Source organism: Arvicola amphibius, chromosome 4 (assembly GCF_903992535.2).
Source record: "Arvicola amphibius chromosome 4, mArvAmp1.2, whole genome shotgun sequence".
Lineage (NCBI taxonomy): Eukaryota > Metazoa > Chordata > Mammalia > Rodentia > Cricetidae > Arvicola > Arvicola amphibius.
Window position 1 is genome coordinate 13532493 of NC_052050.1, and position 25441 is coordinate 13557933.

Genomic DNA, 25441 nt, shown 5'->3' on the forward strand with positions numbered 1-25441 from the left:
TCATTGGCAGAATCCCAGGGGCCTCTCACAATGCACACCCAACCTTTTGACATAACATTGAATCTACAATACCTTGAGCCTCATTCCCATCCGTCCTGAGCTGCAGCGTGGCCTATAGGCCAAAACTTGGACATGCTCATCCATTAGTTATTCTGTCCGCATCTGATTCGTATTTGGTGATGGTAGTTTTTGGATTTTTGAGTGAGAAAAAAAAAGTATAGCTCAGATTGCTCTTAAACTCAAGATATGCCTCCTGCCTCCCCGGTGTTGGAATTAGAGCTGTGTCCCCATCACGTCCAGGCATCTCTGTGTTCTAGAAAGAATTAACAAGTTTCCCAACCTTCCCTAAGGCATCAAAAGTCACTCGTTCTAATTTAAAAATCGAAACAAATGAGTGCTAACAGCTCTACCCACCCTGGAACGATTCATCAGATAATTAGATGGATTTTTTCTTCATATTTAAATTGTTGATTCTAGAATCTTGGCAAACACAATCATCTTCAAGTGAAGCTGATTGGAGTGAAGGAAAAGTTCCAGGATGGCTGGAAAAGCCTGTGCTTCTCTCCTATAGCTTCTTTCAGAACAGTGCAGCAGCCCAAAAGACAACGCAGACCAGGACCTTGACCACAGTGCCCACAAAGTATCTCTGTGGCTTTTAACGTTTGTCTTCAGATAAAGCACACACAGTCCCTGAGTCGCAAACTAAATGGCACATCTTTTCATTTGTTCAGTAAGTGAGGCTTCCATCATAGCCAGAACAAACAGCCCTGCTTCCTGCAGAACTTATCTTCTGTACCTGTGGGCCTAGAGATGAAGCAGGGAGACTCCTGAGAAGTAAATACAATACAACACCTTGTTATATTGCTTTGCAGTTCCCCTATAGAAGCTCAGCAGAGCCAGGACTCCAGACTTTCCTCCCAAGCCCTGGCCTCTGCTCCTACTGTAGCCTCATGGTCAGTGCTGAGAAGGGGAGGAGGGTCCAAGGTTAAGTTACCTCTGGCTCGGCAAGTCTTTCCTGTAAAAGGTCAGATAATATCTTCAGGCCACAGCACGGTACAATGTTTAGTGTCGAAGACCCTGCTAATAATGTGTAATGAATGAAGCTGTGTTTCAATAATATTTTATTTATAGAAACAAGTAGCAGACCAGATTTACCCATAAACCATGGTTTACTGTCCATGATAAAATGAATGCATTTTCATCTTGAAATTATGTTTCACAGAATGGGTGGATTCTCTGCTATGTTGAAACAGGGGTGGAAGGTGAGACCCTTATCACCTTTTGTCACATCATCTTAGGAAAGCAACCTTGTATGCATGTAGATGAATGTCTAGATACAGTGTGTCTGTAAAATGAATTTCTGAAACACATTGTGTCTGTAAGTCAGGCATGTTATCTCAGAGTGTATCAGATGTGGGATTCCCCTCTACATGCTGTGAATATGTTTTATTGTCGTTAGTTAATAAAGAAGCTAATTTGGCCTATAATTTGGCCTATAGCGGGGCAGAATATAGCCAGGCTAGGAGAGAGAGAGAGAGAGAGAGAGAGAGAGAGAGAGAGAGAGAGAGCGCAGAGTCAAGGAGATGCCATGTAGCTGCCAAAGGATAAAGATGCCAAAACCTTACCTTGTAAGCCACAGCCTCGTGACAATACACAGATTAATAAAAATGGGTTAATTTAAGATATAAGAGCTGGGTAAGAATGTGCCTAAACCATTGGTCAAGCAGTGTTGTAATTAATATTGTTTCTGTGTGATTATTCAGGTCTGAGCAGCCTGGAAACTAACACACAGTCTCCGCTTACAGATGACCCCCAAATAGAAGGGGTTATCCATGGCTATTAGGAAAGGAGAAAAGAGCCCATACTGCATGGAGACTTTGCAACACAGTGGTCTGGTTTAGGGTCCTGAGTAAATACTCAAAAGTGAGTTTACCTGACATATGATTGTTAGAAACCACCCCAAGCATAAACAATAGTGGAACCATAGTCAGAATAGCCTCTAGCAGGGCATTAGGGAGGAAACTAGGTTAGTGACGCACAGCTTGTTGATTTACCACTGATTCCATTCCTGTGAAGGGCCAGTGCTTCCGGTGAAGTGATCATTTTGATCTTTTACATACATAAGTCAAGCATAGGAATTGCACTCAGCTTTTTATCAGACCACAGTTTTCTTTTTTATTGTTTTGTTGTTGTTGTTGTTGTTGTTGTTGTTGTTGTTTTGGTCAGTTGCTTGGTTGTTTTCCCCATACAGGGTCTTCTTGTAGCCCAGTTCTCCTCAAGCTCACTATGTAGCTGAGGGTGACCTTGAACCTCCGATTCTCTTGCCTTTGCCTCTGAGTACTGGTATATAAGCTAGACCACTGTTTTGGAAGGCTGGCTGGTCAGTGAGCTCACAGGACCCTTGTGTCTCTGCTCCTCTCTCAGTTCTGGCTTTACAGGTGAGCGGCACCGTACCTGGCCTTTGGGTGAGCGCCGAGGATCCAAACTCAGGTCCTCATGTTTATATCATCAGCCCTTTACCCAACGAGCCCTCTCTCCAGCCCCCTAATAAGCTCCTCTCTGACCTCTGTTTTTCTTGTGTCTGAATGAGGAAATGACAGCACCGACTGCATGGGAATGTATGCGGATCTGTCTAAGTTTAGACAAATACCTAGGATGCAGTGAGGTTCAACCCATGTTAGCCAGGCTTCTCTTTCTGTACCTTTATGGTAGTTGATTGTGTGAAGTAGACATTGCTTACTGTACGTGGGAAGCAGTAAACGCTGATGCTGCACTTTTTACGTGACTAGCCTCGGGAATCCCCATCCAGGCATCCTTGTTGGAAACAGACCAGTGAGTTGGTATCCCAACATTCTTAGCTTTACAGCCTCCAGCGCTCCTGTCTCTGTCGTGTTCGTAGCAAACAGGCTATAAAAATTACTGGATGCCATCGCTCTGCAGGTTGTTCCTTCTTCCTTCTTTCTCGTTGACCCTGGCATTCAGAAGGCTGCTGAGGGGCGCTGGAATATGAGTGCTTCCATGATTACAAACAGTATCCCTTCCGAGGGACCTGCCTTCTGATGCTACCATGGCCTGAATCCCAACCCTGAGCGTCTGGGCTCTGTCACACAACATCCAGCCAACCCCCTCATGGTAAATCTGATTTCCTCAGCCTGAGACCACATTCATCCTTTGTAACTGCCTGACATCCAGGCTCTCCTTTCAGATGTCACAGTAGACCAGGGATTCTTCTCTCCATTGGGTGGGTCAGCCTTAGACAACTGCCCACTGCTTGTAGTTCCAGTGTGGCACTGCCCAAATGATCACATAACCATAAGTTCCAGGAAAAAAATTCCTACATTTTCCTTTGCTTGAAAATCCCCTAGGACTGTGCTGTATAATTTGACAGGGCCTAGTCATGTGAGACCTTGGATTATTTCAAATATGTACAGTCTTAGCCTGGGCATGATAGCAAATGCCTGTTATCACAGTACATGGGAAACAGAAGAAGGAGAAAGGAGAATCAAGAGTTCAGGACCAGCCTTTGCTACATAGAAGTTCAAAGCCAGACCATCTCTAAACAAAACTAAACTCTGTGTAGTCTGATTTGAAATAAGTAGTTAATATAAAATATACAGGCTTTCAAAGACACAGTAACATGAAAAAAATGTAAAATATTTCAATAACCACTTCATGGTCAATGTATACTGAAGTAATATCCTGAATATATTGGATAAATTACAGAGTCAGATTATAATTATCATAGATATTTTATGTTACATCTGCATATGAACATTAAACATAATTTCAACTGTTTCTCTTTTTAAAGTTTTATTTATGTATTATATATACAGTATTCTGCCTGCATGTATGCCTGCATGCCAGAAGAGGGTACCAGATCTTATTATATGAATGGTTTTAAGTCACCATGTGGTTGCTGGGAATTGAACTCACAACTTTTGGAAGAGAAGCTCTTAACTCTTGAGCCATCTCTCCATCCCAGTTTCAACTATTTTTTATGTTGTTAATGAATTTTCTAGAAAATCTAAAACAATGTATGTATGTCTGTGTATATACTTCTACTGTACATGGCAGATCTAGAACATTCCTCTGAATTAATAAAAATAATATGCTGTGGGCCAACAAGGTAGCTTCCACGGGTAAAGGCATTTACTACTAAGTCTGATGGACTAAGTTCAGTTCCTGAAAAAGTCATGCTTGATGACTGTCACCCCTCTCCCAAGACAATGCAGGACCCATCCAAGAGAGGCCACACTGGGGAAACATTTCACATGTGAGCACCCATCTTCCCCAGCCACACTGAATGCTGTCCAAAAGGGCCCCTGCTTCCTGCCTACAGCTACATTACTGAGATCAGCAGAGCAGAGAGGGTGAGAGCAGGGAGCAGAAGCTCTGGGGACCTTACTAACTGTCATGTGGACTACATGCTGGTGCCCACCTACCAGCCCCACTGGCTCACATGTATCCCAGATACATGCAGAAAAACATGCTGTGTGTGTCTGTAGTTTCTTACGTTTGTGACTGTTCAGAACCACACAAGAGTCTAAACCAAAAGATGTCCAAATACGTTCGAAGGTTGTGAGGTTCTTGTGTGTGGGAGGGTGGCGAAGGAGCCTCCTGAGGCTTTTCAGAAGCCGTAGAAGGGACAAGGTCACCCTGGAGACGCTGACAAGTCCCTGTTTTCCTTTAACCTGGGAAACAAAGCAAATTAATAGAATCCAATCACTACCAGAGTAAAGGTACTCACATCAGTGAAGATGAGAGTCTGTGGATAGGTCGCACGGGAGAAAGCAGATGTTTTTCTCTTTTATTTACTGTTGTCAAAATTGGATTTTCTGAAAGCCCCCATTGTCTTTGAAGACTATCTAATTTGCAATGTTCTTTTCCAGATGGGGGAAGAAAGACAGTCCATTGGAAACCCTCAGCTAAATTGTAACTATTTGTTGATTTGATCAGCCCTGCTATGGTTACTATAGAAACCTGAGTTCTTTCAGATGCCCTCTAGCCACAAAACAGAAATCTGAAGTACCCCCAGTACGGATTCTACTTCTTTGGGCCCTAAATAACTACTTAATTACTTTCTGATCTGGGTGATATTAAGGGGGTAAAAAAATGAATCTATTAAAAGGGCATCAGTTGAGAGATATTTTAATGTTTGTACTTCAGTTGGTTTTAGAAGCAAAATCTTAATAGGATATGAGGCGAAAACCATTTTCTACATTTGTTAGATCATTTGTCAATAGCCCTCAGCACTGAGCAAACCCAGAGAGTCTCTGATGGTCACAGCCCAGGCTTGTGATCAGTGCGGGAGAGAGGACAAAGGCTGCCCTGGTGTCCTCACACTGGCCATGTGTTCTCAGTCTAACTTAATTTAGAGACACAATACATAATTTTGTTGGGAAATGAAAAGAAATAAAGAAGAAAAGATTGCCCATTCCAGCTTTTTGTACCATCCTAACAAATCCCTAACGTAGCATGAAAAGCCTTGTGTTATAGGCATGACTTTGTGGGTGGATGTTGCCAGGTGAGGAAGCAGGCAAGCCTAATGCTAAAGCAGTTCTTCCTGTGTACTCAGGTTCTGGTACCCATAGGACGTCAGGGCGTGAGTGAGGACCAGGGATGCACCCTGCTATTTATAGGAACTGGAAAAAAGGAATGGAGGGATTATGTCCCTTGGCACAAATGTAAACATGGAGAAAAAACACTGACAGTTCTTTATGGCTCTATTTCAGATACCTCAGCAGAATTAAGGCAACAAAAGCCCAGTGACAAAAAAGCTTATGTGATTCTGGGAAGACAGGCAGGCTAGTTGGTAGAGTGCTTACCAGTATGAGGACCTGAGTTCGGATCCCTAGCACCCGCATAAAAAGCCTGGCATGGGGCGGGGTGAGAGTGGTGAAGGAAGCCTGGGACTTGCTGGCCAGTCAGTCAAATCAGTAACTTCAGGTTCCATGAGAGACCCTGTCCCTCAAAATAAGGTGAAGAGCAACTGAAAGAGGCATGTGACATCGGCCTTTGGTCTCCACATGCGCATACATGCGTCTGTGCACATATGAACACAGACACACACATACACCACACACACCAATGCACGATCCAAGCCAGATACCTGGAGTGTGAGCCAGGATGAGGTAAGGATTTCGAGGCTAGCCTGGTAGACGTGGGGGTGGAGACTTGAGTGTTCACCCTGCTTTTTACCAAATCAATCTGCAGTTTAATCAGGGTCCCAGGTACTCATTACATCTTCAGAGGTGCTGATTGAGAAGACAAACCCCATTGATTAATGAGTGAGCAGATTCATCAGCTACAGCTGCTGTGAAGTGAGGGGAATAAATGGATCAAACAGGGACCCATACCAAACCTCCTGCCTTTGTGTGACCCGTGAATTAAGAATAATTTGTTTTGAAATGTCTTTTTACCCTCAAATCAAAGAACTATAATGTTGTGAGACATGAAAATTAGGTGAAAATTAAATTTCCATGTCCTTAAATAGAGTTTTCTCAATGAGGGCCACATTCATTCCCATAGGCATTTTGCCTGAGGCTGCTTTGGTGCTGGGGCAAAGTGGAGTCACTACTGGGAGTGTGTGGTCCCAAAAGCCTGAAATCTGTGCCCTCTGGTCCTCTACTGGAGTTCCAGGATCCCAGGATTAGCAGAATTTGGAGTGGAAGACCTGGGAAGGGTATTTAAAATCATCTATGTTGATGGGGAAGGAACAGCCCAGAAGGGACACACTTGCAAAGTCAGTGGTATAAGGACTCTGTTCTCCTGTCTGAAATGGTTATTTCCTGCCTCCTCCTCTACTCTTTCCTGCAGCACCCACTTTTCTGAGCATGTGTGTGTGTGTGTGTGCATGTATGCACACACACACATACATACACACACATGTACACACACATACATATACATGCACACTAAATCTATGTAAACTTTGAAGTAATTCTCAAGCGTCTTACAAACTTCTTTGCTAGACGCACCTATCTCTGGAGGTGGTTGGAGGCCTTCAGCAGAAAGCCATTCTGGAGTCAGAGAGCATCCCACCCCTTACATGCCCAGAGCCCTGTAGCAGCTGGGTAAAACCCACATGGGTCATGAATCTGATGTCAGAGATAGACCATCTTCTTTCCCACACTGTTTGTGATTCCAGAAGTCAGGTACTTGGGCAGTTTCTAGCTGGTCACATGTACCTGCCCTGTCTATGTCAGGCACTTCCCCTGGAGGTCGAGCATGGCTCAGTGGGACATGGGAGATCTTCACTATCCCAATTCCCTCTCTAAACAAGACCCCAGAGTCTCAGACAGTGCAGAACGCTCTTCTCCTCCCATGTCCCCTAGATGAGCAGGGCTCTTGTTCAGGCTACAGATCCTCTTTGCCCGGTTGCTAGTGACTTCAACTCCCGAGTCTAATCAGGACTCACAGCTGGAAACCATTGCCACTCATAGATGGAGACTGCATGTTTGTTTCCTGGACGCCCAAACCCAAATAATCACACAAAACCCATATTAATTATAACACTGTTTGGCCTATTACCTTTGGCTTCTTATTAACTAACTCCTACATCTTAAATTAACCCGTTTCTTTTCATCTATGTATCACCACGAGGCTGTGGTCTACTGGTAAGGTTCCGGCATCTTTCTCTTTCTGCAGCTACATGGCATCTCCCTGACTCCACCTTCCTTTGCCCTGCATTCAGTTTAGTTTTCCCCTAGCTCTATCTGCCCTGCTGTAGGTTAAAACAGCTTTGTTAGCCAATGGTAATAAACATATTCCCAGCATACAGAGGGGAAGCCCACAGCAGCCACTTTGGTGATATGGCATGGTAGGACCAGAGGGGCCTCAGGAATCTAAACAGGGAATGTGGAGATGCTGACTCGGCATGTCTGTGGTTCTTTCCGAAGGCCTGAGTTCAGTCCTAACAGCCATGCCAGGTGACTCACACGTGCGTGCTCACACAGAGCTACACACGTCTACTTAATTAAGAATAGCAGAAGTAGTTCTTTAAGTCAGGTGTGATGGTGCACACCTTTAATCCCAGAAGTCAGGAGGAAGAAACAGGCAGCTCTCTGTGAATTAAGGTCAGCCTGTTCTATATATGATGAGTTACAGTCTGGCCAGGGGAACGTTGTGAGACTTTATCTCAAAAAAAGAGAAATAAATAAGAAGAATAAGAATGCAAAATGAGAGTTCTCAAATGAGGTTCAGGAACCTGTGTCTAGGGTGCTCATGATTATTGGGGCTCTTATTTTTTTCCAAGGCTAGGGTCTCATCCTTTGAGACGATTACTGTGATATATAGGTAACAGTGACATTTCCCAAACTGCATAGGTTGAAAGAACCTGGTGCATTTAGTGGCTCCCATGTCTTTTTGCCCTTAACACAGAAGCAGCAACTCTCAGCAGTTCCTAGCACTCACCTCCTGGCTCCTGCCTGGATGTCCACTGGTCCAGAATGTATTCCCTAAACCTCTTGGAGGTGTGACAGGGAGGATTGCTAGGGATTCTAGACTCTGTCACTTTATGTGTTTTTTCTTTGATTGTTTTCAGAAGGAGACTTTGGGTTAATTTAGCATAGGCAGCAAGTATCACATGAACCCAGCATTTGTGCCGTGGTTTCTCCCCTGGGGTCTTCCTGGGCTGACCTATCACAGATGGAAGCTAGAGGGGGAAGTTGCTAAAGCCTGTCAGTGCATCTGGGCTCATTCCTAGAGACACTGAGGCAAAGGTGGCTGATGACCCTATCAAAATGCTTCGAACGTCAAGATTCCAATGGATGTTTTTGTTGCTGGTTGGTTCCTTTTAATAATGTTATAGATTAAGATCTCTAGCCAGAAAGCAAAGCTTTGGTAGTTAAAATAAAATACCCTATTTGGGAAACAGTTACAGATTTGTGAGTACTGACCTAAAGACTCATAATTACATGCTGTAAGAGAAGAAAATGTGTTTCTACTTGGCAAGTATTTGACCAGCTTCCCGTTTTACTAGACAAGGCCTTACTATATTAATGTCTCATCCGTTTGCCCAGCGGTTCTCAACCTATAGGTTGCGACCCCTTTGGGATCAAATGACCCTTCCACAAGGACTACCTAAGACCATCAGAAAACACAGATATTTACATTGTAATTCATAACAGTCATGAAGTAACAATGAAAACAGTTTTATGGTTGGGGGTCCCACGACATGAGGGACATATGAAAGGGTCACAGCATTAGGAGGGTTGAGTACCGCATTTCCCCTCATTGCCCCTATTCAGGCTCAGGTATGCTATGGCCCATTTGGGCGGTAGGATTTGGGTTGTGAAAACCAGGCTCTCTGGCATCCTCTCTCTGAAGCTGCCTCGCCCCGATGGACCTCTATGGCTGCTCTTGTCCCTCTTTGTGTGCATTTCTCTGTTAAGAAGGTACCGGTTCATTTTCACTGATGTTAGTACTTGGGCAGTGGAGCTTTCTCATCACCAGGGTTTTCTAGACAGCAAAAGAGAGCTGAAGGACACAGTACCTGGTGATGTGACCTTCCGTTAACCGGGACAGGTTAACCCATGTCTCCCAGATGGTTTTACTGGGGAAATCTTGGGCCCCTTGAGTCACTGAGGAGCCTCTGAATCATCAAGAGAACAGATTTTACTAGGAGCATGCGTGTTTTCTGGAGATGTCCCCTGGTTGGTGGAGTGTAGGGGGTACCTGGGTTTGATCCACAGCATGATAGAAGGTAAACTAGGTGTGGAGGCACACACCTGTAATCCTAGCACCCGGGAGGTAGAGACGTTCGAAGTCACTGGGGCTACCTAGAAAGTTCAAGGCCAACCTGAGTTCCCTGAGCCTTTGGAGGGTGGAGAGTCACACGTTGAGGGGGAGGGGCTAACTTGAACTGGGAAAAAAGACAAATGTGGGTTTGGTTTTGTTCTGTTGAAGAGTCATCTGTGCGTAAAATTATTGGGAACCTAGCTGTGCTCACTCAGACATGTGTACTGACGAGAATGCCCCCACCACCCCGTCACATGGATGGGTGCCTAGCAAGACACATCCACTGATGCAGTGGAACTGTTAGTGCCCAGAAATGCTGAGGAGGGAGAGAGAGGGAATGGGCCTGGCCACATGCGAGTTGGTTCCAGGCTTTTTGCTGTTCTCAGAATGAGGTAGTTCTGTACCTTCTAGGGATCCACCATCCTGCCTACGCCAATCCCACCCGTGTCCTCAGGTGGCTGCCACCTTCTGGGTTCTGTGCTTTCTAAACCTATATCAGGTGGGCTCCGGCGTTTGCCTCATGGTGCTGTGTCCAGAGAGTGAGGGTAGTGAGCCTTCTGAGCACTGCTTTCAAGAGCTCTGCTCCCTCCGCCCTCTGCTGTCTTTTAAATCCTGTTCCATGACGCTGAGAAAGCTTGGGAAGGCGGCACCCCTTGAACACTCTACGCTACCGGACAGGTCCTTCCCTCGGAGTAACCCCTTCCGTGTTCTCAAGGGTAGGTAGGTGCCGCTGGCCACTCCAGGATGTGAAGGCAGTTTCTGTTTACAAACACTTCCAGGTGGATGGAATAAGCTGACGCTGGGGTCCCCGAACCCTAAGTGCTATCTAAACCTGTGTGATGTGACATGCCTAACCCATGTGTCTTTGTCCTTGTTTCTGTTGAAAACCATCCTTCTGGGAAGAAGTAATATGACATCCTAAGGCTATATCTCCAGGAAAAGTCAGGCCCCGGTTTAGAACACAGACATAGCCAGAAAGGGAAAGAGAGGGGTGGAGCTACAGAGGTGGCTCAGCAGTCACCATCCTGTACAGCTCTTGCAGAAGACGTGGGTTCGGTTCCCAGCTCACTAAACACCTGTAACTCTGGTTCCATGGGATCCAGCGCTCACTTTTGGCCTCCACTGGCACCTGGATGACCTCCATGCACATACATACATACATACATACATACATATAGGTGCACACACATACTCATATTTTTAAAATGGAGGGGGAAAGAGCTAGGGCAAAGCCATCACCCCCAGCAGGTAAACTGATCGCTTTTCCCAACTCTGGTGGGCAACTGCCCCCTCTTCTCTACTGGTTGGCCACTGACTCTCACCTACCTTGGTATTCCAGGAAGCAGCATGGTACAGTGGCAGGAAGGGCCACATTCCTGGTACATAGCCCAGCCTTGCCACTGCCTGGCTATGTGACCTTGGCACTCTATCACTTGGCTGGCCTGTCTCCCCTCCGTCTCTCCAAGTCAAATATAAAAGAGATAAAACGCCTTAAGCTTGCAAGGCTTCTTGGATGGTTAAATGAGTAAATATAAAAGTTTAGAACAAAATCTCGATGTTGTTCCTGGGTTCTCCCCGCATCCCTACTCCAGGAGGGTAGGAATCAAGAGGATTTCTGAGATGCTCTTTTCCTCAGTAGCTGTCTTCAAGGTTCTTCCGATTGGATCTGAAGCTCCCATCTATATGCTGGGTACCATGTTGGTGACTTTTCTTACTGCTATGACAAATGCCTGGCAAGAAGCGAGTTAGGAGAGGAAAGGTTTATTGAGGGATTAGAGTCCATCGTAGGGTAGGCATGGCGGCAACAGGATGAGGAAGCTGGTCATGTTGCCTCTGCACATGGAAACAGAGGCTGGACAGGATGTGGGGCTGGGCCCATCCCCACTGACCCATGTCCTACATTAAGGCTCTCCCTTAATGTTCCAAAACATTCCCAAACAGGGCCACCAGTGGGGATCAAGTATTCAAACACATGAACCTGTGGGGGACATTTCACATCCAAACCACAGCAAATACAAGCAACAACTGGACCGTGGTTCACTCCACTGCCCCCACCTGAGACAGAGAAGTCCAGTGACTCTGGTCACATGGTCGCACCACAGAGCCTCCTCCTGGGAAGTATTGTGTTTGCTCTTATTTTGTGTATTTCTTGTGCCCTTTTATGATGAACCCTACGGGGGAAAAGCAGCTTGATCTGCCTGAGATAGGATACCTGTGCTGGAGTAATGCACCCCAACCTTGAAGCAAAACTGGAGGATGGTCACTCCCCCACACCTGAGTGGCTTTGCTCTCGTTTGACCCTAGCCTAATCTTCACCTCGTGGGCATTTATGAAAATCTGTCAGCCACCAGCCCATGACTGGCCCCAGAGGCTGTGTGTGTCTCTCAGCAGACAGGCTACACAGAAATAAGCAGGACCTTTGGACACAGCAAGAGCCATCAGTGATTGGCCACACGAGGAAGTGCCACCACTGTCATTTTTTTTTAACCAGGGTTCTTTCTGCACCCCACACTGCTGCAGCCCCCAGTAGCCCGAGAGGACCCACGTAGGTCATAGTTATGCACCGGAACATCTCCATTGGCCTCTTTCAAGGCCTATGAGGTTACACCTGAAGAATCCCAGGACTTCTAGTATGTGGCAGACCTTCTGCCTGCCCATCTTCCTCTCCCGTTTGGGGCTCTCTACCCTTGAAGCCACTCGTGCTTCAGCTAGCTCCTCTCTGCTGCAGCCTGCAACAAAGTTGACACCTCAAACAGAGATCCACTTAAAAAAAAAGTTACCCCCAGCAGTCTCTTACACCAGACTGGTGCCCCCCCCCCATATAACAGACACAGAAAAAGGTATGGATTTACACCCTGGTCTTGCATTGAAACTCCTCCTCCAGAATCCCCCCATTCCTCTGAAGACCAACTCTGGCAGGAGAACCACTTGGCCCTTTCTGAGTCTACCTATTCAAGGAGTAGCCCTGCAGAGGCTTTGTCTACTACTCTCTACCCATCCTGAATCTCTGCTGATACCTCCTGCCACCTGGAAGGGCTATGGCTGGATACTATCAGGGCAGCTTCTAGTGCTGAGCCAGTAGAAATGGAAGATCCCATTCATCTGCGATGAGGTGGCATTTCAGTCCATTTTACAGAAGGCAAAACTGAGGCCCAAGGCAGTTAAGGATATCCTAAGAAGTGTCATCCCAGTCTATGACCACTCCTGAGCATCCCCAGCCTCCCTGGGAGCTGATGGTTGTGAAGCCCAGAGAAGAACGCAGAAGCCCAGCTGTAACTGGTCCTGGAAGCAGGTGCCCCATGGAGCTATGATGAGACGCCTGGGTCTTTGAAAACCATATGGTTTTAAAATGTTCCACGAACAAAGGCTTAAACAGAATGTTATAAGTTCTGTGCCAAATTTAATAGCAGATGGCTCTTCTTTTAAAAATGCTTGCTCCCGTCCCTTCAAGACACTTTAGGAAAAGTTTATGTTTGCGTAGCTGAACAAGTGGATCCAGCACCACAGAGCCAGACTCATAAAAGCAGAAACAAAGACCTCTGTGTGAAAGCACAGGTTTGAGCCTCTTTAGGGTGGGGTATGGCACGGTGCTCTGTTTGTCTTTCTCACGGCTGTCCATCCAGCCATGAAGGAAAGCCAGCCTCAGGGTCAGCCCTGGCTTGGGCAGCTTGGAGTATTTACCTCCAGGAGGCGGCTTCTTGTGCACGTTCCAATTCAAGCTGAACACAGTGGAGACATCTTCACTTGGATTCCGCCCTCGTTTGACACCTATCATTTCCCATCATCCCACAGATTGTTGTCTGCTTCTCTCTTTAAAGCGGATGCTGTGGCTCTCGGCCCACTCCAGGGTCCCTGGCCACTCCACTGCCTCCCTGTTTGTTCCAGTCAGTTCTCAATTCTGTGGCTGGCAGAGTCTGAGTGCAGCAGAAGCTTTAGAACATTCAGAAGACCCAAAATGATGTATAATTGTTTGGGGGTTGCAGTTTTTTCTAAGTTAAGGTGCCTGGTAATTCTGAAATACCCTCTGGCATTTTACCATTAGTGTCCTGGGCAAGCACTTGGCTGTCATCTTAGTGTCTCAAGTCACCTCTGCACAGGTCCCTCTGGGAAGATGGACCAGGTGCTGTCTTTGCTCCACTTCGCAGTATTCACTGGGACTCCACTGCCACAGGCAAACCCCCCCCCCCCCCCCCACCACCATGAACCTTAGGCAAATTTCTGCAACTGCTCCAGGAGCTAAATACCACAAGAGGGCAGTAAAGACTCACAAAAGAAAGACTCCCTGCATCTTAATGAATACAGACCATCACGGAAGCAAAAATCTTCAGAGGGTCCTCCACTTGTTTAGAAGCAGGGAACGGCAGTGAAACAAATGGGCATTTCATGCTCCCAGCTGCTCCTGATTTTAGACAACAATCACGGTGCTAAAAGAGAAACCGTCAAGCGCCTCGTAGGTCTTGTTGGCTCCTTCCATCTCATTTTTTGCTCAGAGAATTCCCTGTGCTGCTGACAGTCTGGAAAACCATTTACTTGACAGTGTGTATGAACCTGAGACTCCCGACCCTGCAGAGCCTGAGTGGTGGCAAACCCTGGCAAGAAAAGAAATGGGTTAGGGTGAGAAAGAGTCCAATAACATATGTCGTAGCCATTCCTCGTTTACTAGAGGTTCCCTAAAGTGGGCATCGGAGGAATGGTGCTGCCAGTCCCAATGGGAGAAAAACTGCATTTTCATGGGTGGAAACACCCAGAAAAGGTTGAAATTGGGAGGATCTTCAAACAGGATTCTCCAATAGCAACTGGGGGAAAGTGAAGGGCAACGGCCTCGCTTGGACCACTTACCAGGTGAGGCACTTTGAGCGGCTTCTAGATCAGGCGGCTTCCCCTGGGGAGATAGAGGCAGAGGCAGTTAGGTTCACAGTTGCTGATGGGGGGAGGGGTGCATGATTCTTCAGAGCTACTGTCAGTTAATAGTAACTGGTGGGTGGGGGTAGGGAGGGTATTGACCGTTAAGGTGCCCAAACTCCTGTAACTCTAATGAAACTCAGTTGGGTCACCAAAAAAAAAGGAAGGGGCAAAGAGAGAGGGAGATAGACTTGCGGTGGAAAGGAAACCTAGCCAGGAAGAGGAGGGAATCAGTAGGAATGGGAAGGAAATAGGAGATACATGTGTGAAAAAAGAGATTAGCCAACTTAACAAGCATGTCATCCATCACTGGATGAATCAAAGAACGTAATGGGAAAGTAGATAACCGTAAAGGAAATAACATACATAATGGCTACTAGAAACTCATAAGGCTTGGCAGAAAAATAACCAACCATTGTCCACACCAGGCAAAGCTGTAATCGATCCTGGGCCCCACTTCCCCCCACCCACCCATCCACCCACCCTCAGAGTATGACTCAATTGCCACAGCGCTGAGGCCTGCGGACTTCCTGACTTTTAACAGTGGCAACCACCTGAGTGGATGTGCGCATAAAACCGGTTCTCATTAAGGAAATTACAGAAATGGCTTACGGTGTGTCCCCTGCCCTTGGGCTTTGCTGCCAAAGTACCTACAATGTTGGCAATACAGCCTTATTTGCCTGTGCCACTTAGAGCATCAAACATCACGGGAGAGACTGGTGATTTAATTCAGATGCATCGGGAACGTTGCACTGTCGCTACCGATGTTAGCAAGGAGTCATGGGCATTTTATCTAAGCCGCTAAGGCTTGAGGCCCCAAGTTCGAGCCCCAGCGCTGAATAATCAAATCTGTCAAAATGGGAAAGGTCATTAGCAGGTGAGGATAAATGATTTGAGAATCTGCAGGACCTAGGACAAGAGTAAAAACTGCACCCCAGAGCCCCGCACCAGCCACTACCCGCCATTCTAACCCATAGCCACACATTCATTCATCCATCTGAACGTCATGCCACGGCATCAGAAGCGGGAAATGACTTCAGAGAGTATTTGGGCTGAGCAGCCAGAATTATTTGCTAACCTATGGCAGGGAGAGTGCTAATTCAAAGCATAGATTTGGGGCTTCAGAACCAAGGGAAGAAATGTCCCTCAGATCTATCTCTGTAACCTCGTCTGTAACCTGAAGAGCCTGTGTCCCTTGGCTCCAAATTCTTTTAGAGGTTGAACTGCTCTGTCATCCTCCTGAGGTTAGTGACACCCATTCTGGGGCCACCTGGAGCACAGGAGCCTGCTGGTCCAGGGTCCTGTGTTTGGGAGAAAGTGGCATCCTTCCCTTCCTCCGTAGCGTGAGCAGCCAAACCTGTGAAGGGCTGGAGGTAGTGGAGTTGGGCCTGGGGACCATCTCCAAGGTTCATACATCTTCATCTGCGTGCAGACATCCTCAGCATAGGCAGGTTAGGCCTCCTCTGGGACCCTGCCAGGGCTGACAGACTGTGATCCTGGGGAGGGTGGCTAGTACACACCAGAGATTTGCTTGCTGTTCATCTGTTACTCCCATCTTGGGAAGAAAACTACTCAGCAGGTGTTGACTGTCATCCAGGCCCCAAAGTCCAAGGGCATAAACGCAAGCATACAGTCAAGTGGGAGTGGGGTAATGAGGGAGGTGGCCTGCCCCCGGGGACAGCTGTTCGCTTTCTGTACAGATGAACTTTCCTTCTCTTGGCGTCTTCCAACACAGGCCAGGAGCCCTGCAAACATGACCCATTGCTCATAGCCCTCAAGCCTAGGAGGTTCAGGATCAGGGCAGACACAGATTTGGCATCTGGATCATAGATGGATGCCTGTTCCTGTTTCCCTAGAAAGCATGACACCCTTCCATAACGACCACCCCATTGTGACTGTGGACCCTTGATGACTTAAATTACCCCCCCACACACACACACACTTCTTCCTCACACTGTCATATTAGGAGTTAGAATTTCCGAATGTAAATTTGGGGCGGATGAGTGAACCATCCAGGCCATGCCACCACCCAAGACCGTTCCTTTCAGTGTGTCAAACGTGGAGCCCACAGGCCTCGTGAGCATGCGTGAGGCTGAGCATAGCACGAATGCGACCTCACACAAACGCCATGACCCTTTAATACAGTTCCTCATGTTGTGGTGACCCCCAACCATAAAATTATTTTCATTGCTCCTTCATAACTGTAATCTCGCTAGTGTTATGGATCATAATGTAAATATCTAATATGCAAATATCTGATATCTGACCCCTGTGAAGGGGTTATTCATCCCCAGGGGCGCTGCTCCAGAGCATGACCTTTGAGATGATGACATCATTTCTATACCTGAGTGAAGATGGTCCCAAATCCAGATCTGAGAGAACACTGCTAAAAGTCCCAACCAATACCATAGACTGATGTCCTAAAAGAAATCAAAGCCTGTCTTTTGGAATTAGTGTCTCCCCCTCTCCCACAAGATTTTCCTGTCTGTCCTTGTACAGTTGGCGGTAGGTGGCACCTGCCTTGCCCCATCCAAACCCCTTAACTCTATGGCTCTACATCTATTAGGGAATCAAGAGAGGGATTCAGACTGAAAATGCTGCGTCTGCCTGCTCTAGAAACGGTGACAACAGGAACAGCCACGGTGTCTGACAGCAGAGTGAGAACCCGCTAGCACATGGCTAGGAAATGCGGGTTACAGTGGAATTCTGTGTTGCTAAATATGGCGTGAAAACGAGAGATTGCAGGACGTCTGTAGAACAGTACCAATGATTTTCTCCTTTAAAAAAATAGTATGCACCTTAAATTTTTCTAAAATAAACATATATCACTTTATCTCAAGAAGCAATAACTCTGCCTTTTAGAAAATGTTATGTGAAAAGACATTTATTCATTCAGAGAAGTTGAGGTACACCAAGCCCCAAACATGTCCTAAGTTCTGGAGATAGACCAGAGAGCTCAGCAGAGGCGCTCAAGCGCTTTCCAGTGCAGGGGGAGGGTGACCAGAGCACAGAGCATAAAGAGACCAGGAAGAGCACAAAGAATCAAGGTTCTGGTCACAGCTGACAGGGTGAGTGGGGACCTGGGGGGCCTTAAGTCATAGACTAGAAGAAAAGTGGGTGTGCCTATGTGGGTCACAGGAGGGAGAAAGCACAAAGGTCCTAGTGGGGCAGTATGCTTGGCCTGTTCCAATAAATGACAAATGAGCTAGCCAGAGAACAGCAGGCTTCTCATGTACTTTGCTGTGCTGCCCATGACCCTGTAATGCCCACTAAGTAGCATCCTTTTAACCTGTTGCCTAGCAACTGAGTAGCAGGACTAGCTGTCAGGACTCATTGCTGTTTGGAAACACGGGCACTAACCTTGCTGACAGGTCCCTCTAGCAACCCCTCCCCAAGTCCTCGCAATTAGCTTCTGAAACACTCAGTTGCTCTGAGCCAATACTGAGCATGCATGGGTAAATACATTACCTTGAAAGCAAGGATCTATGCCTTGGTTCTGTACGGCACAACTGCTTCTGCTAATCCTTTCCTGCTGTGTGGAGCGGTGCTGAAATGCCTTGCCATGGTTCAGATAATGAGCCCGGGGCATTTTTCATCATGAGAGGAAAAAGGAAAACATGTAAGAGAAATCCATGACAGTTCATGTGCTTCCATGGTTGGGCACGGTTGGCCTGTGCACCCCTGAAATGTCAGAAGTAGCAAGACCCTTCCAGTGCTCTCAAGCTCAGTGGCAGTCACTATGTGACACCGCAAATAATTTTGATAAGTACATCCATCAGAGCCATGCTTGTACTAAGGCAAGGAAATCCTTCTATTGAAGACACAGTCACAAAACAAGTGTGAATCAGACCATTTAAAGTAGGGCCGAGGGGAGTTAGACACTGACCTGCAGCTCAGAGGTTGCCCAAGTAACCACTGGGAGACTTACGCTCCTACTGCAATGTGGGTCTTAGGGCTTGGATAAACCAGAAATTCTTGTCAAAATTTCCAGGCAAAGAGAGGTGGCATGAGAGCCAACAAGTGATGACAGCACACTCACCCAACACTGGTTTTTTTGGGAGGGAGGTCTGTTTGCTTGCTTAACAAAGCTAGTGCACACTCATGCACATGATTCAAGCATCATTGGCACTAACTTAGACCTCCACCATCGCTGCCACCAAAAGTAAAATTATCCTAGCTCTGCTGCTGCAAATGGTTTAACCTGATAGAAATGTGTGTCTCCCACCAGCCTGCCCTTCATATGCCTACTGTAAGTTATTACTGTTGTGATCATTATTTAATGGATTTCAAAGTCAGAGTCTCATGTCATCCTGGCTGCCTTGCACTCCTGATCCAGCTGCCTCTGCCTCTTGTGCGCTGGAACTGGCTTCAGGATTGCACCACCGCACCCCACGATGCAAGTCATTTGACATGAAACTCCATCCTGGTTTTAATTTGAAAACCCTGCATTAGTGAGCTGAGCATAAGGAGTCCCTCACATTGTCCAGACAAGTCCTTGGACTCAGGAGGGGCCCCTTATATACCCATGACGCGCTTCCAGCAGATGCCGACATGCAAGGATCTGGGCTTGCAGTGTTCAGATTTGTGTTGTAGGGTTTGCTTGCCCTCCGCTCACCCTGTAGCCCTCCAGGGGCTACACAATGCCTCTGTAGTTCCAAATGACATTCGTTATTAGTTGGTTATTAGCTCATTTCCTCATGAGGGTAGACACTGACTAGTCTCAAGAGCCTGGAAATCCAGGTGGCATCACGAAGCCAGGGTTGACAAATGCTCAGGTGCCATCTTTTGGAGACCCCGAATTCCCCATGTGCAAGTTATTTTAGTCAAAGCCAATAACACATGGTATACCTTTATCTAACTAGGGACAAAAGAAGAGAGCATGGAAGGATCTAGCATTTAGAATTACCTTGCTCTATTTTACAACATCACACATCAAGGTTTTCATTTTTCCTTTTTTGAATAATTTCTATGCTGTTTTGTTTTACTTTGGTTTTTTTCAAAGCAGGGTTTCTCTGTGTAGCCCAGGCTGTCCTGGAACTCGCTCTGTAGACCAGGCTGGCCTCGAACTCACAGATCACCTGCCTCTGCCTCCTACCTGCTGGGATTCAAGCCACCATGCCCAACTGCATGCTTTTCTATAAACCTTTGCCTTAGCCCAGTGGTTCTCAACCTTCCTAATGCTGTGACCCTTTAATACAGTTCCTCATGTGTGGTAACCCCAACCATAACATTATTTTCATTGCTATTTCAAAACTGTAATCTTACTACTGTTACAAATTATGATGTAAATATCTGATATGCGGAATTTCTGATATGCAACCCAATGAGAAGGTCGTTCAACCCCCACTAGTTGAGAACCACTGCCTTAACCTATTTTAGCCCAACCCTACAAGGGACTTGAAATCTAGATGTTGCTGAAGTCTCCAGTTGGTCTCCTGCCATCCCCTCCCATGAGAGGCTGTGAGGCCCAGGGGACATACATAGCCTGTGCAGACAAAACAAAATGCATGTGCAAGGATCACGGGGAGTCGTTGTCCATTTCCTGTTGCTGCAACAGAACTCCCAAAGCTAGCCAGTATGTAAATTAAAGTGGTCATCTAGCTATGGGTCTGAAGGGTCAGAAGCGTGAGCCCGTATCTGCCTGCCCTGTGGTGAGGGCTGGCATTGGGCAGAGAGTGGAGGGGGCCTTCTGAGCACTCATCCTCTCGTCTCTGTCTGCTGTCAGCCGCTGCAGGCTGAATCCTGTTTGCTCTCACCCCAGCAGGGCATCTGCCCATGTTGGTCCCTGTTTACATTGCTGTAGTCAAGGATGTCAGCAGGTGGCAATGGGCTCCAGCTGTATCTCTACACACACATATATATTGATTCGATTTGCACTCTTGGTGAAGCCTGCGCCACACTCGCGACAGCCAGGGTAATGTCAACAATATGCAAGTCAGGAAAGGCAGGTCTCTGGGTCCTGCTGTGAAGCCAGTTGCCAAGCAACCCCTTCAAAACCAAGAGGAAGAGATTTTGGGCTCAGAAGCAGAGCTTGTCATGGGATGGCTGTGCCTTTTCAAATGTGACCTGGGGAAGAAGAGAAAGCCAGCTGTTCACAGCATCTGGTCTCTGGCCAGGTACCTTCCTAAAGGGCATCTAGGACTGTCCCCAAACTCCCCCAACACACACACACACACACACACACACACACACACACACACACAGCTGACATAGCTGCTGAGTATCCCTGGCTATCTTCTCGAACTCTATAGGATTCCAAACCCCTCTGCCTGTGAGTGGAGCTTGTCCAAAGGCAGGCCCAGACCAGCACAGATGAAATACTTATGGATTTTCCTGTTGCTTTAGAAAACTCAATATGAGAGATGGCTGGGTGTCCTTGTGCAGAAAGGCCTGCAGATGGCAGAATGGAGATGGCTCCAGAATGCTCTGTAGGAAAACTAGGAGGGTGGGCAGTGCCACTCTGGATGGCAACACATGCATAAAGATACCTGGATCATTTATACCTTGGGGCTAGTTTGGGCAGGGGTGAAATCTAACTCCATCCCATATACTGGGTCCCCACCAGCCAGCTGTCCATCTTGAGTACAGTTAGGGATGTCACCTTGTCTTGACCTGGACCCCTCTGTGACCTTAGCACCTACATCCCAAACTATAGAGTGAGCCATCTCAGATGGAGCTGCACTTTGGGGGACAGTTTTCCTGGGCAGCATGAGCCTCCACTGGTCATGCCCACATTCCCATCCTAATGCAGCGTAGGGGACTGCATATACTGGGTTGGTCCATGGTCCCGTCTGTGAGGGATTGTCTTCATTGCTGTGGGAAACCTTTGATGATAAACAAACCTACAAGTACACATTTTTCCCAGTCCTGCCAAGACATTTATCCATAGTGAGACTTCCTGGAGGCTTCCTTACCTCCTCTGCTATCTACTATCTACCCACTGACCTACTGTGGTTGTTTGAATAAGAATGACCCCCATTGACTCATATATTCAAATGCTTAGTCACCAGGGAGTGGCACTATTTGCGATGGATTCGGAGGTGTGGCCTTGTTGGAATAGGTGTGACCTTACTGAAGGAAGTGTGTCACTGAGGGTGGGCTTTGAAACCTCAAAACTCTACCTATGCAAGGCCCAGTCTGTCTCTGCCTCTCTGCCTCTCTGCCTCTCTGATCAGGCTGTCACCCTGGGCTATTGCTCCAGTACCGTGAGTGACACCATGTTTCAGCCATGCCCCTGCCACAGTGATAATGGACTAACCCTCTGAAACTAGAAGCAAACCCCAATTTAAATGTTTTCTTGCGTAAGAGTTGGCTTGGTCACGATGTCTCTTCACCGCAGTAGAACAGTGATGGAGACACCTACCCATAGAAGTGTTGACCTGCGTGAGAGCCTTGCACGGCTACTGAGCTCAGACCCACACTTAGGTCTGTGGCCCCGAGGAAGAGGAGGCGGTCCTAACATAAAGAGCACATCTAAAGCAGCGCTCCTTAACCTGCCTACTGTTGCACCCCTTTAACACAGTTCCTCAGGTGGTGGTGACCCCCGCCTTTACAAAACTGTTTCCACTGCTACTTCATCGCTATAATTTTGCTACTGTTATGAATCATAATGCAAGTATCTGATATGTGACCCTCTGAAAGGGTCACTCGACACTCAAAGGGCTTGAGACCCACAGGTTGAGAACCACTGATCTAAAGCAGTAACACTCACCCTTGACATCTGAGCTGAGGCTGTGGAAGAGCCACCAGCCCTAGGACATCAGCTCACACTCTCATTGTCAAGCAGACATTTCCAAATGCTAAGTCTGGCAGCGGATGTGATGCTGGCCCTACCCTGACTTCTCTGCTTTCTCAGGGGCTTCAACTGGTGCTGACCACTGACCATCAGTTCCCATGGCATCTCCTTTGCCTTTTCTTTCTGCCAAGCCCTCTTCCTTTGCCCGGTTGGCAGTGAGAATGGGACACTCCGTGAGAGTCTGACACCAGTGGCTCCCTCCAGGTTTGTCGTGTGGTGTGGCTCCGTTGACAAACCAGGAGGAGGTAGCAGAGCATCCTGGGTATCCTCCAGGCTGATGGGAAGCCAGATGCCAGGAGCTATTTCTTTACATCAATCCAATCCTTAACCAAACAAACCCCTGCTCTGGCTCTTCTCTTGAAAGTAGCAATAAATCGTCCTCAGAGCTCACCAATTAGGCAACTCCTCTCTGGAGAACATTTTGCTGTCATTTCTGCCTGGGTACAAATTTCCTTCATATGGATTAATTTTGTTACAAAATCCACAACTAAGGAAAACATCCACTCACAGTCTCTTTTTTTTTTTTTTTTTTTTTTTTTTTTTTTTTTTTTTTTTTTTTTTTTTTTTTTTTGGTTTTTCGAGACAGGGTTTCTCTGTGGCTTTGGAGCCTGTCCTGGAACTAGCTCTTGTAGACCAGGCTGGTCTCGAACTCACAGAGATCCGCCTGCCTCTGCCTCCCGAGTGCTGGGATTAAAGGCGTGCGCCACCACCGCCCGGCCCACTCACAGTCTCATTTGCTTGATTATGTTAACAACCCTCAAGAGGTCAGCTTTCCTTCCCAGAATCAGAATTCGCCTGCCCTGGGCAGGTTGCGTGTATGGAGTTGTTAACTAGGTGAAGAGTTTGCTTCGCTTTGCAGATCTTCGCCAGGGGATGTGGACAGCCGCTGAGGATCACCCATACCCTTCCATTCCTCTTCTCGGCCCGTCGCCCGCTCCTCACAGCTGACACCCAGCTTATTAGCCCCGTGCTTGCTGGTTTCTGGCACTCCTTCCTGGGGGACGAAAGATGACCAATGACTTTTCATGTTTGTGCTTGTTTCAGAAAGCCAAGCTCGGCCCTGCTGGTAACAAAGTCATCAGCCCGTCTGAAGACAGGAAGCAACCATCTAACAACCTTGACAGAGTGAAACTCACAGACTTCAATTTCCTCATGGTGCTGGGGAAGGGGAGTTTTGGGAAGGTAAGAAGGGAGGCGTTTTGCGTAAACCGTTGCCTCAGTGCTGCTCAGCATTAGAGCATATAGGCACAGTGTTTGGAGAGTTCGGGCATCATTAAAAACAGCTGTCGTGATGGTGGGCGGCTCAGCAGTTCAGAGTACTTCCTTTCCTTCCAGAGAACCTATGTTTGGTCTCCAGCACCCTTCAGGCAACTCATAATAGGTAATTCTAGCTCTGGGAAATCCAGCAGCTCTGGCCTCCACGGTACCTGCGCTCACACGCACATACTCCACCACACACATGCACACATATGTGCATAGTTAGTAATAAAATAAATATTTTTGAACAACTGTGCTGAGATTGGAGAGCTCGCTTAGTCAATAATGTACTTGCAAGCAGATGTGAGCCATGTGAGGCGTGCTGACATGCATGTATAGTACCAGCACTGGAGACAAGCAGATCCTGAGTCCCAACTGGCCAGCTAACCTAGCCTACTTGGCCAGTTCAAGTGCAGCAAGAGACACTACCTCACAAAAAAAAAAACAGTATGAGCATACATATGTGGTCCCTCAATGAACTTTTGTGTGCATGTGTGTGCACATGCATGTGGGTGTACACACAACACACATACACAAAACCCAAAAAGCTACAGAGAGTTAGTTTGTGGTGTCCCCATTTCCCAGTGTTCAGACTAGAGGGCATGCTCCAAAATGCTAGCAGCATGATTAATTTTCACAACTAGAAATTGCACGTGACATTGCCCTAAGCCTGGGTGATCGTCATGGTGAGACCTTACACTGGGCCTTGTGGACTTCAGTCTGCACACCATTGTTTGGCCTCTGTGGCTGCAAACCTTGTGATGAATCCATGAACTGATTTTTCTTTTTCTTTGTGTTCTTGGCCTTCAAGATTGCAAAGCTTACATTTTACTCTTAGAATGTTTCCAGAAAACATGAATATGGATAATTCCAGACTAATACCATTAGAGAATATTAAATATTCCCATTATCAGACAAAATAGCAACTTTATATATTAATACCCTACACTGTCTACAAACCCGGATACTTTAAAAAGGAGTATGAATGATGAAGGAATTTTTACTTGAAGTATCTTACAATGCTTGAAAATCCAAATGCAGAGTTTATGTTAGCCAGCTTTCTATAACTATATTGAATTACCTGAGGCTATTTATTTATAAAGAGAAAAGGTTTGTCTTGGGTCTTAGAGATTTCAGTTCATGACTGAGCAGTCCCATTACTCTGGGCCTTTCATGAGATAGTACCTCACAGCAGGAATGTGTGCTGGAATAAACTTCATCACTTCATCAGCCAGGGGACAAAACAAGAAAAGAACGTGGCCATGGTCCCAGAGTGCCCTTTGAGGGCGTTGCACGCCCCCAATAACCTAAGGACCTGTGATAGCTAGCTTTCGTTGTCAATTTACCATAACCAAGAATCTCTTGGAAATGGAGTCTCAATGAGGGATGGTCTGTTGGTTTGGACTATGGGAATGTATAGGGGGGATTGTCTTACAAAGTTAGTTGATATGGAGAAACCCAGCCCACTGTGAGAAGCATCGTTCACTAACTGCTCAAGGGTGAGCTAAGCACAAACATGCAAGCAAGGAAGCATGTACGTACCATGTCTTTCTTGACTGTGATGTGACTAGATGTTTGACATTCCTGCCTTGACTTCTCCGCAGTGATGGACTGTAACCTGGGATTGTATGCTGAAATAAATCCTTTCCCCCTTAAGTTATGAGGGGGGGTCAGAGTATTTTATCCCAGCAACAGAACTGAAGCTAGAACAGGCCTTAGCTTCTGCAGGGTCTCCCACCTGCCACGGTT

At 46.9% G+C, this 25441-nt stretch overlaps 1 protein-coding gene across 1 annotated transcript in view; it reads left to right on the forward strand.

Annotated features, from left to right (window-relative positions):
* Window positions 1-25441, forward strand: part of Prkca (protein kinase C alpha) — a 393819-nt gene that overhangs the window by 326827 nt on the left and 41551 nt on the right. The window contains exon 9 of the mRNA XM_038326556.2: window positions 23480-23617. Coding sequence (XP_038182484.1) covers window positions 23480-23617 — 138 coding nt within the window. The remainder of the gene's footprint in view (window positions 1-23479; window positions 23618-25441) is intronic.